Source organism: Charadrius vociferus, unplaced genomic scaffold, assembly GCF_000708025.1.
Source record: "Charadrius vociferus isolate BGI_N301 unplaced genomic scaffold, ASM70802v2 scaffold198, whole genome shotgun sequence".
NCBI classification, from domain to species: domain Eukaryota; kingdom Metazoa; phylum Chordata; class Aves; order Charadriiformes; family Charadriidae; genus Charadrius; species Charadrius vociferus.
In genome coordinates, this window is record NW_009649951.1 from 1,596,981 (window position 1) to 1,616,387 (window position 19,407).

General features: G+C 40.1%; 1 protein-coding gene across 1 annotated transcript in view; it reads right to left on the reverse strand.

Annotated features, from left to right (window-relative positions):
- MPDZ (multiple PDZ domain protein) overlaps window positions 1-19,407 on the reverse strand; it is a 91,114-nt gene that overhangs the window by 32,631 nt on the left and 39,076 nt on the right. The window contains 5 exon segments of the mRNA XM_009891489.1: window positions 345-437; window positions 1,235-1,339; window positions 10,286-10,484; window positions 15,609-15,732; window positions 16,654-16,935. Coding sequence (XP_009889791.1) covers window positions 345-437; window positions 1,235-1,339; window positions 10,286-10,484; window positions 15,609-15,732; window positions 16,654-16,935 — 803 coding nt within the window.

Genomic DNA, 19,407 nt, shown 5'->3' on the forward strand with positions numbered 1-19,407 from the left:
CAGGAGTTATCTCCTGAATCAGTCAGAAAGTCTGTAATTGTGTCTACTGATCACTTTATTTTGGATTCTAATCAAAACTTTGAATCCTTCGCTTCCTCTCTTCTTACTGGCTCCCAGAGAGTCAGCCTACAAAGATAAATTACTGAAGCAATCAAGAAACTGCTAGATTGCATGGATTTAGCCCAATGGCAGTAAAAATCAATGGTGAATTACTCCTGCAATGCACAATATAGGTAACTGCAGCAATTCCGTTTTTTTCTTACTCCTCCTAAAATATATTACAGGTTTCAAAATTTTTGCATTTCACATGAGATTTTATACTGTGCAGCTAGGTCTGCACTTACTTTCTGGGCTGGTTCCAGTTACTGAAAGCTGCATTTTGAAGTTCACTTTCTTCTCCCTCCCCTTCTTCACGTTCTGGAAGCTCTGGGAGTTCCCTGCTGATGAACAAAAACACGCAATTCATTTTTAAAGAACCCACATAATCACTAGATTTTACTGCAAAATTTCACATACAGGATCACCCTGCCAACTTTAGAATTTGTACACAGGGTTCATGTAAGGAACTTCTTTTTCAGACCTCTGTCAGAACACATACTGTGTTTGGAGATTCCCTGTCCACTTGTCTCTGCAATTAAGTTGCTACTGACAACCACAGAATAAAAGACTCTGTATTTTGGAACCAGAACAAAATTAAAGCTGAAGGTAATTACTTATTGTTTCCAAAGTGGAAGAAATTACAACAGCAGCATTCAAAAACAGTTACTGCTTTTGGAGATTAATTTTAAGAAAACAAAAATTATTAGCCACTTTTAATATTTTGGCCTATAACTGCAATGAATATTTGAAACTCAAGGAAAAGGACCTCTTTCTGTCCAGTGTGCATTCTGGAAAGACCATTGATGCAGAATTCTCATGCTGGAGGTTTGTGGCAATATATAAATCAAATTGCATGGTATTTAAGAGAAGTTTAGGATGAGGCAGCATTCAATCTCCTTTTTGGGAACATAAAACACCTATAAAAGGGCGTTGTGAAAATGTCAGAAAAATTTGCCAGCCAAAGCAAAAACTGTATTATGAACAGCTTTCTATTGTAATGGCTGCTGGCCTGAAGAAAATCACCCATCTTTCAGCTCTTCCAAAACAAAACTTATCTTCCTGAATTGTGTAAAGCGTATGGAAAGAATTACATCTGAGAGCTCTTTGGGAAGAAACAGTAAGGCTTTTGACTCACCTGACAGTATGCGAAGGAAAAAGTTCAAGTGGCACAGCTCCCTCTGCCTCTTGTCCTATACTGGCCCTGTATTCGTCTAGATTTTCTGCTGGCACATATGTAATACTGCAATAAAAAGGGACATGATTAAAGTATCATGAGGAGTAATGGTTCTACCTTTGGTGGGCATGACGACTGGATATGAGGAAGCCACTCAAGACTAATCTGTATGGTTCTTGACTTCAGAGCCACAATGCTGGTACATTGTGAATAAGGAGTTACATGAATCCTTTGTGAATTTGCAACAAATATGAGTTTATGGTCAAATGAGGTAGCTGAACAGCACATAATTTTCTGAGGGCTGGACACTCCATTTCACGTAAACGGTGCTTGAACAATGACAACAGTGTAATAGAGTTAATCCAGCTTCAGTTAAAACAGAGATACCTCATGCAAAGATAAACAGTGAAGGACCTATGAGGTGTGAGGCACCATCACCATCCTAAATGCTGACTGCAAATGCTTCTGGAGGTTGGTTTGCAGGAGGTTTTATGCTTTGCTGGGTGGTTTTGTATCTATTTTAGGTTTCTATGCTTTTTGTGAAAAATACTGCATGGGTTTCAACATAAAAATGTGTTACAGCACACCACCTATGCTGCAAGGAGCAATCCCCTGTTCAACTCCTTCCACCACCCCTTCATGCACTTCCAGCCAGTTTGGGACAGCCAGACAGCCATGTCAAATGACATGCAGACTCCTGAAGCCCTGATGTAATCCAATCATGTTTGAAGGTCAGAAAAAGAAATGGCCCAATAGACTGGGCAGGGGGAAACAAAGAAAAGGAAAAAAGATTAAGGCACGAAAAGTATTTCTTAAAAAAAAAATCCCTCTACAGGCAAAAGGACACCATGATCTAAACAGAGCTATCTAGATGGTCCTCCTTTAATGATGCTTTGTCTTAAAAACCTTTACTTGTTAAACAAGCAGTTTAGCTATCAGATCCAAGTCTGCCAAGAAGTAAGGCTGATGGAAAAAGAACACAAAAAAAATACAGCTGTCCTCCCATCCATCACATGGTTTAAAGAAATATCAACATATTTCCCCACAGAAATGACAGGTCAAAAAAAATAAAAATTCTTGACCACTTCACAAGGACATATTAGCTGCTGAGGAGAGACTCCTTCAGCTCTGCCTTTCTCTCTCATTTGGAGCCCTCTCCTGTCTGTCGCTCCCTGCTTGGAATCGTCTTCTGTCTGTCACTCCCTCACTGTTACTGGTTCCTCCTCTCATTGGTTTTCTGCTGAATACAGCAAGCAGCAGAAGGCAGAGCAAATAGACTTTTATATGACTAATGCTGTCTGTCCAAAACACTCTACCACAAATTGCTGGTATGCAAACTATTACAGGAGCCTGACCCCTAGAAATCGATAGGCCCCGACGCTATCCACCCAAGGGTATTAAGAGAGCTGGCTGACGTCACTGAGAGGGCACTCTCCATAATCTTTGAGAAGTCCTGGAGACCGGGGGATGTCCCAGAAAAGTGAAAGGTGGCACATGTCACCCCCATCTACAAGAAGGGCTTAAAGGAGGATCCAGGAAATCATTGGCCTATCTTCAGGCCCTGGCAAAGTTACTGAAAGAGACCTCCTGGGGGCTATCACAGGTCAAATGAGGCACATCATTGGGAAAAGCAAGCATGGATTCATGAAGGGCAAATTTTTCTTGACAAACCTGATCACCTTCTACAACGACCTGCTAGGTTGATGTGGGACAACTGGTGGACATTGTCTACCTGGATATCTCCAATGCTTTGTATATGGTTCCCTACAGCCTCCTCCTAGAGAAACTGATGTGTTACGGTCTAGAAAAGTGGTCTGTGTGGTGGGTGGGGAACTGGCTGACTGGCCACACCCAGAGGGTGGTGGTAAACAACTCTTATTCAAACTGGCAACCTGTCACATGTGGGGTCCCCCAGGGATCAATACTGGGCCCAACACTGTGCAATATCTTCATAAGTGATCTGGATGATGGGATCAAGTGTGCCCTGACAAAGTTTGCCAGTGATGCCAAAGTGAGTGGGGAAGTGGGCACTTGGGAACGGAGAGCCACCCTGCAGGAAGATGTGGATGGCTTGGAAGAGTGGGCTAACAAGAACCTTATGAAGTTCAACAATGACAAGTGTAAGGACTTGCACCTGGAAAAACATAATCCAGGTGTGCAGCACAGGCTGTGTTCTACCCTGCTGGAGAACAGCTCTGTGGAAAGGGACCTGGAGGTCCTGATGGACAACAAACTCAGTATGAGTGAACAGTGGGCTGCAGCAGCAAAGTAAGCCAACGGATGCTGGGTTGCATCAACAAGGGTATCACCAGCAGAGATAAAGTAGTCATTATCCCACTCTACTCAACACTTCTCAGGCCACATCTGGAATACTGTGTTCAGTTGTGGGCCCCATTATACAAAACATATGTGGACAAGCTGCAGAGGGTGCAGAGAAGGGCAACAAAGATGATCAAAGGACTCAGAAGCCTGCCATGTGAAGAAAACCCGAGAGAACTGGGTTTGTACAGCCTTGAGAAAAAGAAGGCTTAGGGGAGACCTTGTTACCATGTTCCAGTACTTAAAGGGTGAGACTCCCTTTTCACAAGAAGTCCCACAGAAAAGAGAAGCGTTAATGGATACAAGTTACTCCTGGGGAGATTTTGACTGGACACAAAAGCAAAATTTTTCACAATGAGAACCATCAGCCATTGGAATAATGTCCCCAGAAAAGTGCTGGATTCCCCAGCATTGGACACTTCTAAGACTCAGCTGGACAGGGTGCTGGGCCATCTTGTGTAGACTGTGCTTTTGCTAATAAAGATTGAACAAGGTGGTCCTTGAGGTCTCTTCCAACATGGAATTCTATGAAAATTATCATAAGGACCATCTTTGTCTTCTTCATCTGTGCCCAAGCACGTTCCCTACCTCCTCTGATTCCTACTGTATCTAGAAAAGTGCAGAAGATTGTCATTAATGAGGTGCCTAGGGTGCTGAACAGGAGGAACTCACCAGTTCCTTTAATGGAAATTTCTAAATCATTCATACTATCACCAGCTTTTTCTCTTCCTTAAATCTCCTCCCTCTTCTACTTTGGCCTTTTTTCAAATGCAAAAGTGTCATGTGCTTTACACAAATTGTTTTCATTTTGAAGTGCTGGGGAGTTAACACATGTTAGGGAACAAACACTCAGCAGAAGGTCACTGACTCTTATATGTCATTCCTGAGGGCACACTGGGAAACGTGCAAGACACAGCAGTTATTCTGCAAAACCCTAGCAGTGAAAGGGACAGAAGCAAGAAGGAAAAGTGTTTTTGAAAATAATCACTACTATTTCTCAGCCATCTCCACCTCCAAATGCATTTAACCGTAGCAAAGTGCTAGTGTTATGGTCACAAAACTCTTATGGGGCAAATGCTGCTGCAGAAGCACCACCCAGTAAACCCAGAAGAATACCTTGCTTCTACAAAAGCTACAAGATGTGCAATCTGCATTTCAATGAAAGAAAATGTGTCATTTATGCACTACATTCATCAGCTTCATCCCAATCAAATTCATCAATTTTCACCCTATAAAACTAAGTAGGACATAATGTATTCTCCCTTGAAAGACAGCTGCACTAAAGAAACCAGAATTGCAAGCAAACCTTCTGCTGGCTAGAAGGCTTGAACAATATCCTTTATGCTAAACTGCAGCTAGAAGCTATTGTTCAAAGTATGGAAAGGAAACTGGTAGGGTCCTAAAAAGGAAACAGATATGCCCAGATTCAGCCTGGATGTAGACAGTACAGTGTGATCACTGGTAGTAGAGTGTCCAACATCTTTCAGCTCTTTTCCAGTCCTCTTGTGCAAGGAGCACATGTCAAACAATTATGCAGCATCCCAAGGTTCAAGGGTAGTAGTAGTCCTTACCTCGTACTTCTGTGCAACACCAGCATTACAGATGAAGCAACTAACTGGGAAGCAAACCACATGCACTCCGACTTCTCGAATATCCTGTTGTTTTTCATTATATGAATGAATAACCAACATTGTGCTGGGACGTTCAAAAGGTACAGCTAAAAGAATGTGTTTAAACAGCCTTATATCCTACTTACAAACATCTTGCAAAAGCCCTCTTAGGTACGTAAGCTTCCCTTTCTGTGTATTGCACAGGAACTGAGAATAAAAGAGGTTCACTCCACCATTTTCAAAAATGCATCTGAAACTGAGCAACTGAATTACTTAATTGATTTCTACAGATGGAGTCAAATCAAGATAGTATCACTGGGAGCTGTTGCATTTTAGCTCTTTTGAAAACCAGATTATTTCTACTCTAGTGCTTAACTACAGTTCTAATTGACTAATTTTAAGTACTCAAAGGAACACTCAATATGTTTTTAACCGTTATTCTTATCTACCACTAAACTTCAATAATGCTTCAGCTACTTCATAAATAGAACACTTACTAAATAGAACACTTACTTGCATTTTGAAAAAAATAGCATAGAAAAGAACCAAATTACATGGATCAAATGCATGAAAAAGTATATTCTGTGTAGGAGTTCACCTTCGTTTCTTACTGATGATTTCCAAAGTTCAGTTAACTGCAAAGGTTTCCTAGCTGCTCTTATTAGCTAAGCTGTATTATTGATGCGACAGTCCTTCTCCCCTCTCTCCTTTGCATGTTATTATTGAAATGAAAAGTTATACAAAAAGCCTAGCTCTGCTGAAAATTAGTTTTAGGAAATATGTATACCAGAAAGTTGCCTTTGCTAAGTAGCTCCCTGTCCTGCTCCTGCCTTCTGCGACACACAGCAAGGTCAGTTTGTACTACAGACCTTGGGTTTATATCTGCTAAGAATTTGTTCCCTGTTTAGTACTTCATAGGCAGAGACCCCACAGTTATCAAATCCATCACTTCCTGCATCACTACTGTAGATCACTTCTTGGAGGTCACATTGAGGTCTGAAGACATCCAGAATCATCCTGAACAGCTCAGCGTGTGACTGGAATGATGAGGGGCCCAGACAAAAAAAGGGTGTTGGGCTCCTCTGGTCAACTCAGTTGACCTAGTGCTGTGAAGTGCAAATAAAAGTCCACCCAGACACCTGAATGGTTCATCTGCAAAAGGGACTGATAATTTCCTTAATATAGTCACAGGGAAGAGAGTAAGAGAAACAAGTACCAGGGAATAGGGATTAAGACACAGAAAACAGGAAACAAGTATATGACTGCTCTACTATTGTGTTGCAATTCTTACTTACAACAGAACAATTTCAAGGGAAAGTATATGCAGGGTTTAATAATTTCCTCTCTTTCACAGCTGTACAGCTTGAAGAAGAAAGTGTTCTGGTTTCCTTTCTTGAGAGCTACAACCACCCTCTTCCCCCCAGAGATATGCTCTAGCAATGAAAGCAGTGACAATGGAAACACCAAAGAGTATACATGTGAAAATATCTTGTAAACACAACACCGCATGCAGTACAGAGGAACATTTATCACATGCTTGACTGAACAGTCACACAAAAACCTTGAAACACCAACAAACTAAATAACAAAGTATGGAAAATGTTCACGACAAATTACTGCCATTGACATTTAAGGTCTAACTTGAACCTTTTTATGCATATAAAGAGTAAAATGTAAGTGCCACAGAAAATATGACACTGAGATTAATCCAGATATCAGTACATCGTACTCATGCCAATTCTAGCAGTGAACCCTGTACACACATACTCATACACACATGCTCTGAGCATGTCTGAGGTGGCTGTCATAGATGAAATTTAAAAATATTAGAAATTATTTTTTTTAGAATATGGTTGTTTTCATTCCAGTCTTAGGAAGTGTGCTCCAATCTTCAAGTTTAAGCCATAAATATATATACACACAGTCATACCTTTTTTAAAAAAAAAAAACCCAAAACATATATACACATCCACACGTGCAGCCACATGTGCATGCACACACACACACACAGAGACAGAGTATGTACCTATATCTGGATATATCCCTGAATTACTATGGATGTCATAAAAGCATGGAATGATTTTACAGACAAGTTGCAACACAGAGCCATAATGAGTTTCTGAATTGCCAATACTCACACATAACAGAGGGCCTGATCATCAGCAGGTGCTGGAGAAGATCTAGAATGTGAAGCATACGATGCAGCATCTTTTTACAATGGTGTTAACAAATGTCAATGTCTCATGCTGAATGCGAGAGGCATACTTATTTAGTTAAAAGTGTGAGCTGCCTTTTTTTTTTTCTTTTTTTTTTCCTTTCTTTTTTTTCCCCCCTTCCACCTCCACTTCATCTACATCTCCCCCAGAAAGCATCTGCTCTTTATTATTGTCTATAGCAGTGATTATTAACAAGCATGGAAAATGGAATTGCAATCTATCTTTTATTTCTTGATCAGTAATTCATCCCCACACTTTAGGCAGGTGAATTCTGATTCAGCTCTGTAATTATCTGACAGATGTTACACGCAGCTGCTGCTGAGCACAAAACCCTCGCTATTATTACAGAAATGTAAGAGCTCCTGGCAAGGTGGAGTGAGAAGTGAAACAGAATGCATTCTGGTAAGGCCACACATCTGGTCTTCCACACACAAAGGGGAAAAAAATTAAATACCTAAGTCCGAAACTCAGATTGCTGGTTCTTCAACTATTCAAAATCAAATTTCCTTCAATAAATTAAAACAAAGCCTTTATGTGGCAAGTAAGAACAGCTTTACATTTTCTCAGCAAATCATGTTTGCCACTGAAATACAGCTTTGAAATTAAATCCTTCTGTGTAATCACTTTTGGGGGCAACCTGCTACTCAAAAAATGCTCATTCTAGAAGTTAAGGTGCCAAATTTGTAGCCCTGTACGAATAAAAAGGAATGATATCCAGATGGCCACACCTGAGTACGTGAACCCTTGCTTCCTGAGGAAGACACCACAGAGATTCAACTCGCTTATTTGAAATGCTGGCCCTTAAATTGCAAATCCTGCATGGTGATGCACCACATGAGCTCTGAAATTACATCTATATAGCTGTGTATCCCTCTCAGCAAACAGGAAGAACTATCATGTGATAATGCTCCATATTTCCAAATTTCTGATTTGGGACATTACCCACACGTTTGTATCATTATATTTTTCTGGGATCCTGTACTGCTCCTGAAAGTACAAATTAACAGAGAAGTTCAATTATGCTGAATAGTTTTGTATGAAAACTATGTAGGCCCAAAAATACTGTCCTTATTCTTGCAAGACTCCTTTAGAAGCTACCAAAGGATTTGGTCTTACAGTTCTTTGAAGTGCAGAAGCCAGATTCACTTTAAAGCCTTATCATAGGAATACATGGAAGAACATAAATAGAAAATTAAAGACAAAAATCTAAAGTAAGAATATGAATAGCAACTGCCCCTTTTCTGTGAGATCTTTCAGAAAGGGGATGCACTTTTCTCTGGAAAAATCTGAATATTCAAGTATAAGACAAGATTTTGGTATTTTCAACGTATCTGCAAAAGACTAAGACTACAAAACAAAACTTATAGTCACATAGTGTAAAATGTAGCAGCTATAAAAAGATAAGCACAAATAACGAACATATCTGTGTTTGATCATGTAACTACAGCACTAATAAAGTCTCCTCGCAGAAGAATGGTGCTGTAGCATTTGTGTACCTAAGCAGACGTACACACACATGCATGCGCACATACCAACTGATTTCAGTCATGGCAGTCGGAATTACAATACAGTTTGAAAGCCTACAATAATAATCAACGTCACTTTTTATCAACACTGGCTTGCTTATATTCATGACAGCACTGACTATAATGCAATTCATTATATGAGCATATCCTATTATTTAAACAGGTTTGCATTAAATCATAATCCTAAACACATGACACCTATGGGGCAGACAATTAAACTTACCACCTGCAGTGAAGATACTTTGCCTACCCATTCCCAAAATGTCAGGTCTCTTCAAAGCTAGAATACTTCTGGGGAACAACGGAATGCCCTGCAGTCGGTGTTGAACTGAGAGAAACCACAGGTAACTGCAACTGCACAGGAACTGAACTGATCCACTTCAAGTCCACCCTCTTAAATAAGTAGAGGCTTCTATTACCAAAAGCTCCATTAATCCCATTTGCAGATCTGACCCAATCCATGTTACCACGGGTTTGAGAAAAAAACCTACTAGATTTGTGGAGCTGTAAACCCAGCATTGGTGTGTCTAAAGCACTGTCCGCAAGCTTAGAACAACCTAATTTCTAGATGGTGCACGTGGACAAAGTTAACTCCACAATCACGACAGCTATACAGAATTGTACTTCAAGGGGAAGTTAAAATTCTGTAAATTGAGTGAACTTGAGAAGAAGAAACTTTCTCATCAAGCACATGGATTTTTCAAAGCTTGTATTAATTACTTCAAGTTTAAAGTAGTACTCTCAAGAGCAGATATTTATGCACTGGAGCAACAGCTCCTTTGAATGTACTAGTAAAAACTTGGAAGTGACTTCACAAAACATACCGTTTCTACTGTTTGTCACAGATGTACTGAAAATGTTTTAAGTATTACTTTTCTGCATTAACATCATGTGTCATACTTTCTGTCTGGCAGTCAAAACGAAAATCTGTAACAAAGATCTCCATCAAATGAAATCAGTTGTGCAATGGCTAGGACAGTCCACCTTTGAGAAACACAAACACCTTGAGGAAATCCTTGCTTTCTTTAGAAGAGTAACACTATGAATGCAAAACTCTGACTAATTCCATTCCTTCAATAAAACCAGGGCATTAACAATGATGATTACTAATAACAGTAATAACTTTTCTAAGAACATCCAAAGCCTCTCACACAACTGATTTTATCTTTCAAACCCATGAAGCTGTAATCTGAAGCTGAATTATCCATCTGAAGCTGTAACGTAAAAGGTAAATTCATGTTGTAAAAACAAACAAAATTTTCATTTAGAATACTTGCATAAGTAGCCAAATTTTGATTATTAGCATCTTCCTACCACAATTCAACATCCAGTTTTACCTACTTTATATCCGGTCCAATGAGTGAATGCCTCCTTAGCATAGCCCGGGCTTGTGCATTGGTTAAGTTAGTGGTTGATTCTTCATTAATGGACAGGATGCAGTCCCCCACACCAATCCGTCCATCACGACTTATTGAGCCACCATGGATGACGCTGCGGACTATCATTCCTGAGCCATCTTTATTGGAACTTACCGTCATTCCTATAGTGAAAAACAGATAAAACAGTTAATAACATCTTTGAGCCCCAGCTCCGAATGCCAAGAAAAAGAAATGTAACCTGGAGCAGGGAAAGTAACAGCCAGCCACCCAACCTGCCAATGTCAGAAAGCCGATAATGTTGCTCTTATTCTGCCTTGCATTTCCTCCTTGCCAACAGGAGGCAGCAGCTACAAATCACAATCACAGTATCTTTACCTTGCGTCATTTCACATAGCAGGCTGAGTATGAGAAAACTAAGACAGTCGAAAATTTAAGCAGAAAATAAACAAAAGAAGTAATGAAATTGCTTCCAAAACAGTCAAATTTACCACTCTTCTGGATGGTTCACTGAGTTTACACGCCACATTTCAGTTTAGTTCATGATGGTTCTCTTTGGAATGGAAGTGAAATGCATAAGCAGTCAATTAAAAGCATAGGGTCAATCATAGAACTGCTGAGGTTGGAAGGGACCTTTAAGATTTTTAAACACCTCCAGGGATGGCGAATCCAGCACCTCCCTGGGCAGCCTATTCCAACGTTTAATAACCCTTTCAGTGAAAAAATTTTTCCTAGTATCTAATCTAAACCTCATCTGACATAATTTGAACCCATTTCCTCTCGTCCTGTCACTTGTCACTAGGGGGAAGAGGTCAGCCCCCAACTCTCTACAACCTCCTTTCAGGTAGTTGTCAGTTTAAACCTCCTCTGGCATATCTTGAGGCCATTTCCTCTTGTTCTGTCATTTGTTACTTGGGAGAAGAGACCGACCCAAAACTGAACACAGTATTTGAGGTGGGACCACACCAGTGCCAAGTACAGGGGGACAGTCGCTGCCCTTGTCCTGCTCACCACACTATTGCTGATACAAACCAGGGTGCTATTGGCCTTCTTGGCCACCCGGGCACACTGCCAGCTCATATTCAGCTGGCTGTCCACCAACACCCCCAGATCCTTTTCTGCCGGGCAGCTTTCGAGCCACTCCGCCCCAAGCCTGTAGAACTGCAAGGGGCTGTTGTGACCCATGTGCAGGACCCATCACTTGGCCATGTTGAATGTCATACTATTGGCCTCAGCCCATCTATCCAGCCTGTCCAGATCCCTCTGTAGAGCCATCCATTTGCCAACCTCCAGTCAGCTGGGACCTCCCCAGTTAGCCAGGACTGCTCATAAATGATGCAAAGTGGCCTGGTGAGCACCAGCTCCCTCAGTACCCTCAGGTGAATCCCATCTGGCCCCATAGCTTTCCGTACCTCAATACAACCACACGCCTCTTTTCAACAGAAAGCCTGAATCAGATCCCATTGAAATAGTGGCTGCCTTCCCACTCTCCTAGGTGGGCCATCAGTTAGGCCCAGAGGAGCATCCTGACTTCTGTTGAGAGTCCATGCAGTACTGATGGATACATTCCACCACTTGAGTTACACCACCTGCTGTGGCACAGCAGGACACTACTTCTCAATGTTTATATACACCACTTAACTTCACTTTCTTTTCACTAATGGGAAATGAGACAGAGATGCTCTTGCCCCTCCTCCCCCATGGGGAGCCCACAGGGACTTACTTGTGGTGCTGGGCTTCACATGTCTTTGTGACTGTTCTTACATGCATGAGTTGTCACTGTTATTTTCAGGGCAGTTGGTGTTCATGAAATCAACCCTGATGACAGTTCCAGGAAAAACTGTTCTTCACCAAGGTAATGGAAAGGTAACTGAAGGGCCAGCACCCTGGAAGTCCACCCAGTGGATTCCAGTATCTTAATACTGCCAAACTCTTTTTATTGTTTGGTTTCCTTTGCACCAACATGGAAGCCTTCCTTTACTAGCCACTGAAGTAAGAGCATCTTATAAAAGAATATCTATTGCAGAAGGAGGCAGTGACTATCCCACTACTTGTTTCTCCTAGTTTTGGCATGTAAACATCAGGCTAGCAAGCACTGGGAGTGCATTTGTGTGTCTGCAAGCCCTTACCTTATTGTCCAGACTGTCAGTTGATGGAAGATGACAGCTACCCAGAGCAGCACCACCAAGGACACTGACTATGAAAGAATTCTAACCATTTATATACAAACACGGCTACAGAAGACAGAGACTGAGCCTTTTACTCTGTGACCTTAGATGCTGTGAGACAGACTGGCTGAACAGAGTTTAGAAGGCAGCTATAAGCCCCAGGCTATCCCAGACTCAGCCAACCACACAAATATCTGCCTATATATGTGCCTCAGAGAAAAAAAATAAAATACTGTAACCATTTAAAGAACAACACTAACCTGAATATTCCTTTGTGCTTTTTAAGACTCCTTCCAGAAAATAAAAATCTCTTAATATTGTTGACTCCTCACACCCACTTTTAGTTGAGATCAACATAGCAGTCTAAAGTATGAGAAGGTGGCCCTGACTAGGAAGGAACTGCACAATAAGCTTCTTAGACACAGGAATACATGTACCACTACTTTGCTATGCAGAAGTCAAGGTTTACCTTCTGGAAAAACCGCAAAACCCATCTTCATGATGGCACTTTATATTAAACTGATGAAAGAACATGGTGTTACCACGGACTGGCGATTTATATTTATGATTTGCCAAGTAATGATGTCAGCTGTGGTCTGGCATAATTTAAATATGAGTGTATCAGACTTGTGATACAGACACACGATGCCACTGATTTATTGCCTTGCGATTAGAAAAAGTAGAGGGTAAACTGCCTGTCCCCTACCCCTCAGATTAGTAACACTGCAATGTTGAGTACATCACAGATGGCATTTACAGATGCTGTCCTGGGGTGGATGCCCCAGCGTTTATACTCACATACTCCTTCCAACAACCATCTCTTGACAGATCTGCTCACACCAGTTACTCGGTCAGATCTGAATGTAAAAAATAACAGCAACAGAGTGGTCTCCACCATAACACAGGCAACGTGCACAGAAAAGCAAACTGCCAAGCAAACAGTTGTAATGTGGTTTGAAATTCTGAACCTAACTTTGCTGCTTGGTTAAGCCAGTAACAAACAACAGTATTACTGAGGCTAGAGTAACAGCAGTTCAGAAAAAACATCACTCACAGCTTCTATGCTGACATCCTCATTACAACAGATCTAAAGGCTGATGTCACACTTTGGATAGCTACAGTTTCAGGTTAAAAATGCAAATGCCACTGTCAAGTTGCCAAACGTATCACACAGGACAATGGCATTTCAGCTCTTCTTGCATGTGGGTGCTCCATCCTCTTACCTTTTAAAAATCACAATCAAAAGGTTACAGCTCCAGCTGTGGCTGGATTTGAAGAGCTGGTGCAAGCTATGGGTGACATTACTTAAAAGGAAAAAAGAAGTGCCAGTTCTCGAGTGAGATAATTGATGCAGCTGCAGCTTTCAACAACATTCACAGCTCTTGATTTAGCTCCTTTTGTAAAAATGAAAGTTAAAAGCAGTGCAGCCATGTGTGTAAATTGGTCACTGTGCCCAGGCAGCTTCCCAGGCCAGAGCACACACAGACTGGACAAAAAAGACTACAGTCAAAAGCCAAGAGAAAGCATTATTCACATTCATACTGTGTGCACATGAGAGGCCAGTCTTGCTTTTTGTGTGTGTAATGTTTGCCAGTGTGCACCCTGCCCCAAGTTTGTATTTTTATGCTGTATTATGCCTGACATGAAATTTGCTTTGTATATTCACAGCACTTGAAATACTCATGAAAAAATACATACATGAAAAACACTGCTCCATTGAGTTAAGCGGTTATTACAAACAAAACTTTAACAAAATCCAAAATCCAAAATCCATATTCCTGGAACTGCACTGTGACCTGCACTTTATACAGCCTGGCAATCAGGCCAGTAAAGGCAGTAGTTACCCAAGCACCTCATACAAATGAAAGTCAAAACTTATACCCGCATCAGCTTTGCCTACAGCTTTGTATTTTGGGGACGCTGATTTTAAACCAGATCAGATCCTGATCCAGTTTGGAGGCTGGCTGTATCATGAAGGAAAATGTGATATGGGCAGAGTCAGGATCCAGCCATCAGAGGGCCGTTTATTCCAGGCAGAAGTGCCCACTGAATTGCAGCATTACAGCACCCTACCCACCTCTGCACATCAAAGGAGTCCTGAGTGGTGGCTGTTTATGAACAAGGGGCCCATGGGCTGCTTTCAGAGTGCTTTCTATGGACAAAACATCTTAAAGCATCTGCAGAGACAATGCAAACAGCCAGTACCTACACAAACTCCTGCCCTACCAACACCAGACTCTTCAAGGACACGCAGCTGGATGGAAGAAGTTGCACCAGAAACCTAAAGCAGAGCAAATGAAGTACATCGGCCATGAACAGGAGTACCACTGCCTACCACAACAAAGCCTCCCACACACTGGTTCTGGGAACTGGTCTGGGAGAATGCTAACCCCATGCTACCTCTCACACGTCCCAGGGCCATACCAGAGACCAGGAGAGAACAACAAAAAACATTTCCATCTGTTCTGTCTGTTCACTCCGAAATGTGCCTCTAGTCAGTATGCTCAGGAAGTTGCAGACTGCAGGTATTTAAAACTCTGAAGATCTCTACAAAATTATAATATCATTGAGCTAAAAATAACACGTATTAAATGTATCAGTGATCTGATTTTCAAAAATACTGAGGCATTTAAGATACAAGTAAAAATATGTAGCAACAAAGCAAACAGGTTGTTTATACCCTTTCTGACCATCCTCAGAAAGAAGATTCATTTTGTATTTACATACAGTTGAAAGCCTAGTCTGCAGTTCTTTGACCAAAGTGTTCTTCTACAGCATTCTTTGCCTGTATCTTGTTTTTCCACTGTATTGTATAAACGTAGAGACATTGAAAAGCAATGCATTAAAACTGTTCTGTTAACATTTAGGAAAGACTAAACTCCTTTATAGGAAAAAAATAATTCCCAGTGAGACTGAACAGTTTACTTCCGTGTTCATGGTGACAGCAAACAGATCCACTGACACCATAACCCAACAGGGCAAGAGCAGCAATGAATAAATATCCTGTTATGCCTTCCCCACTGAAAGGGAAATAGTCTTTACTAATGAAACAGGAAACATATGAAAAAAACAGAAAGCCATCTTCCTGAACAGGTTACAAAAAAAAGTTAGCTACCTTACCTAGACTTGAATTGCCTTTTGCAATAGTAATAGTCTTCTCATATATGTTTTTAACTGAATTTGGGGTTGTGGAACTTTCCTCCAAAGATACTGGGCACCTCTTTTCCATTAAAAGCACTTGATCCTAACACAAGGGAAAATAACATTAGTTCAGAATACTGAGATAAAAATATGATTGGACATACTGACCTCAACTCATCTTACCTTATACAAAAGCTAGGTGCATAATTAATACAGATTCCTTATACAGACATTGGAGAAGTCAGTCCATCAAAGACCAAACTGACATACACGAATTGCTGTTTTCATTCAGGTAATAAAGCAAATCTACCCCAAAGTATGCTTTTAATTTAGGGACATCAGTTACACTCTTAAAATTAGTGGCATAAATTCAAAGGCACTCAGACTTTTTCACCAGATACGTCTGACAATCTGCCAGTGCTAAGGTAACGCATCTTGTATGAAACTGCAGCTCTTTTAAGAATTTCTTAATAAATCACTGAATGGAAGAAAAAAGAAACACATCACAGTGACTGTCGTATAAAGGAATATTATGTTTGCACACTGTGGCATCACAGGCCAGTTTGTGAGCTGGACTGCTCAGGCTTGTGTGAACACCGGGATGCAAGATTTTCACACCACTTCCCCTTGGCTTCCTAGGCCTGGTTTCCAGCTGTGCACTTCCTCTTTGCACCAATGCCTTTGCAGAAGTTAACAATGTATAAGAAAAGCCCCCTGGCCTGCCCAATGGGAACACTGTGGTCCAGCAGTGCCTACTGCTGTGAGGTATGAGCAGACTTCTATATACCCTTGTACCACCAGTCTCAGGGAGATGACTATCTTGACACTATAAATTATCTCCTATTTTGGATAGGTCTAAATCTGTAAGTTTTGATGTGAGCTACCACACCTGATGGACATTTATAATCAAAGAACCATACATGGCTGTTGGCCAGTGTCAATTTCTGTAGGAGATTCTGTGGTGTAATACGGCCTTTCTGTAGGTTTTAATTGTTATTGTTTTTAAAAAACATAAAATCTTTACTTTTCCAGTGGGATCAAGCGGCATGGTAGTAGCAAGGCTTGTACTTAGTGCAATTTCTGATGTTGTCTGAGATCCAGCCCATGTTGCTGTGTTTTCACTTTCATTTTGGTTGATATCCGAAACATCCAGAGGCAGATCCTTTTTAGTAAAACCAGTTGCAGTTTCAAGGCTATTGTCCACTACGGACTTTTGCTCTCCCGCTCTCTGATTCAAATCCATGTTGTACAGATTCTCGTCAGATACACAGAAATCAGCTGCAGCATTTGAACATTCCTCTCCAGACTGTTAAACACAGGAGACAATGAACAATCAACATTCTTTTGTAGTATAAATAAAATGTACATTTCATGCAAAAATCTTAAACAGAAACCAATCTCATGGAATTTAAACATCTTTGTCTTAACATAAGTGTCTTCAGGAGATCACTACACACATTTTACTGTAAAATTCACTTGATTCCTCAGACAATTTCTTCTGTTTTAAAGTACCAGAAATCAATGAAAATAAGTTACTGCTGAAGGCCAAATTCTAGTTTGGTACTCATCAATAACTCTCCACTAACTTCAGCAAAGTAACATCTACTCACAAATTTTTAAACTAGACAGAACTCCAACAAGTTATTAAAAATAAAGCATCCTATTGTCCTTGAACTTTGCAAGATCATTACTTTCAAAACACTTAGCAAGCAAAGGGCAATTCCAAACAGCTCAGACAATTACGCATGCAATCTAATTATCCATTTAACTGAGTAGAAACATATTTAGATATCCCTTCCACACAAAGAGGGAAAAGTAAAAACTCGGACAAATCTCAGCAAAAAAATTAACATGGAGGTTTTGAAGTGTGACAACAATGAAATACAACGATGCAGTTACAGAAGCTTAGCAGTTAATACTTATTGCAAGAGTATTGATTATGGCTGCAGTACAAGGATTGAGTTCTCTACATAAAATTTGTTTTGACTTTCAAGATTCCAAGGTCTTGCATTTCAAATACTTCAAGGGATTTTAAATAATCATAACCATCTGAAAAAAATCCTCAAATGTTCTCTAGCTGAGCTTTCAAAATAAGTAATTTTAAAAACATGTAGGCCATTAGAAACACATAACAAGGACTTAAGAGGGTTTGTACCAATATTAGGGATTTTCTCTGAAACGCAGTAAACATAGTCACAACAATGTCTACCCCTATCTGTCTTAGTTGTTACCCACTGGTCCTATTAATTCTTCTATTCCTTTACCAAAAAATGAGGAAAACACATTTCACAGGATTTTGCGATATTTTGCAACATTTTGTACCAAAGGCCTTAGAATTAGTTTTTCTCATCTTTCATGAAGTGCATACATGCTTGCTCTGTCCCCAGATAATCATCAAAAAAGGTTCACCTGTAAATAAGTGGTTTAAGTAGCATCTCAGAAGATAATTGAGCAAAGCCTAAATACAACTAATCTGCATGATGTAAGCAATAAAATAATTTCCTACCTTTTGGAGAACAGAACACCAGGACTATAATCTATTTAAATTATTTCATAAGTTTTCAAAGACAGCTGGGACATCTACTTTTAAGCCTGGTTTGTATCCATTTACAAATCAGTGAAAACAAGACCCAGATTGCACTCAACATTTATTCCATATGCCATATATACATATTAGAGTTGCAGCATATGCCCATTTTTATTATTGTTTCACTTAAAGCCAATGCCATAATTTTTGAAGACAAACGTGATTTCAGGACTGAATTTGTACTACAGCAACATGAGGCCTCATTAGAGCATTTGCATTACTTTAAGAATTTTTTTTCATCACCTATTTTTAAAAGTGACACGAAAGGCATTCAGAACCTCTCAACTTCCCTGCAGTCAGAAATAGCTGAAATACCTCTGCATTCCTCATAGCATTGAATTGCAATTTCTTTCATTTTTACTGCAATTCACTCACTTCAAAAGCTGTCTTTTATGAACAGATTTTCTCACTATGTTTACTTTGTGAAGTCACTCCTAACTGCAGAGTATAAAATGTTACTTGATGAGAATTTAATACTTACTTCATACTAGTGCACAAAGAAGAACACTGAAAAGTCAGGACCATAATCTTTAAAAAAAAAACATGTAAATCGAAGCCATCTTTAAGTCAATGCTGAAAATAACTTAAGACTTTCTAGAGCCTCAACGTGATATATAATGTAAATCCAGCCTCTATCTCATAAAATGCTTCTCAGCATGCCAAATGCATAATCCGTTTAAGCAACAATTACAGAGTGAAACAATGCAATCTGTCCCACTGGCACAGCAGAGACGTGCTCTTTTGTGGATTAGCAGAAACCATTAGAAGATGAATTTAGCTTTCCAACCAGTGCCTGAACATATTCCAGAATGGATAAACGGAGTTACTACAGCTCAGGTGTGGAGTGAAAAGCAGCAACTACTCTATTCAAGACCACAGACTGCAAACCCAGGAGAAATCCCTACAATGTTGCTTTCAAAGATGACTGCTAGGAGAAATGACTCGGAAGACTCTGAATTGGTGAAATAAATCTATAGATTGCCAAGAAAAAAGAACATGAAAAACCATGGAGAGAAACAAACCACCAACTCTGATACAACCAAGTCATTATGGGTATGTGACCAGCAAGAAAAAAGATACTGATCTTTGTAATACTCTTAAAGAACTTACCTTTGTTTACTGATTTTAAATAAATTATTAGCAGAGGTCTGATACATACAGATTTACTTTTAATTACAGTATCGTTATGAA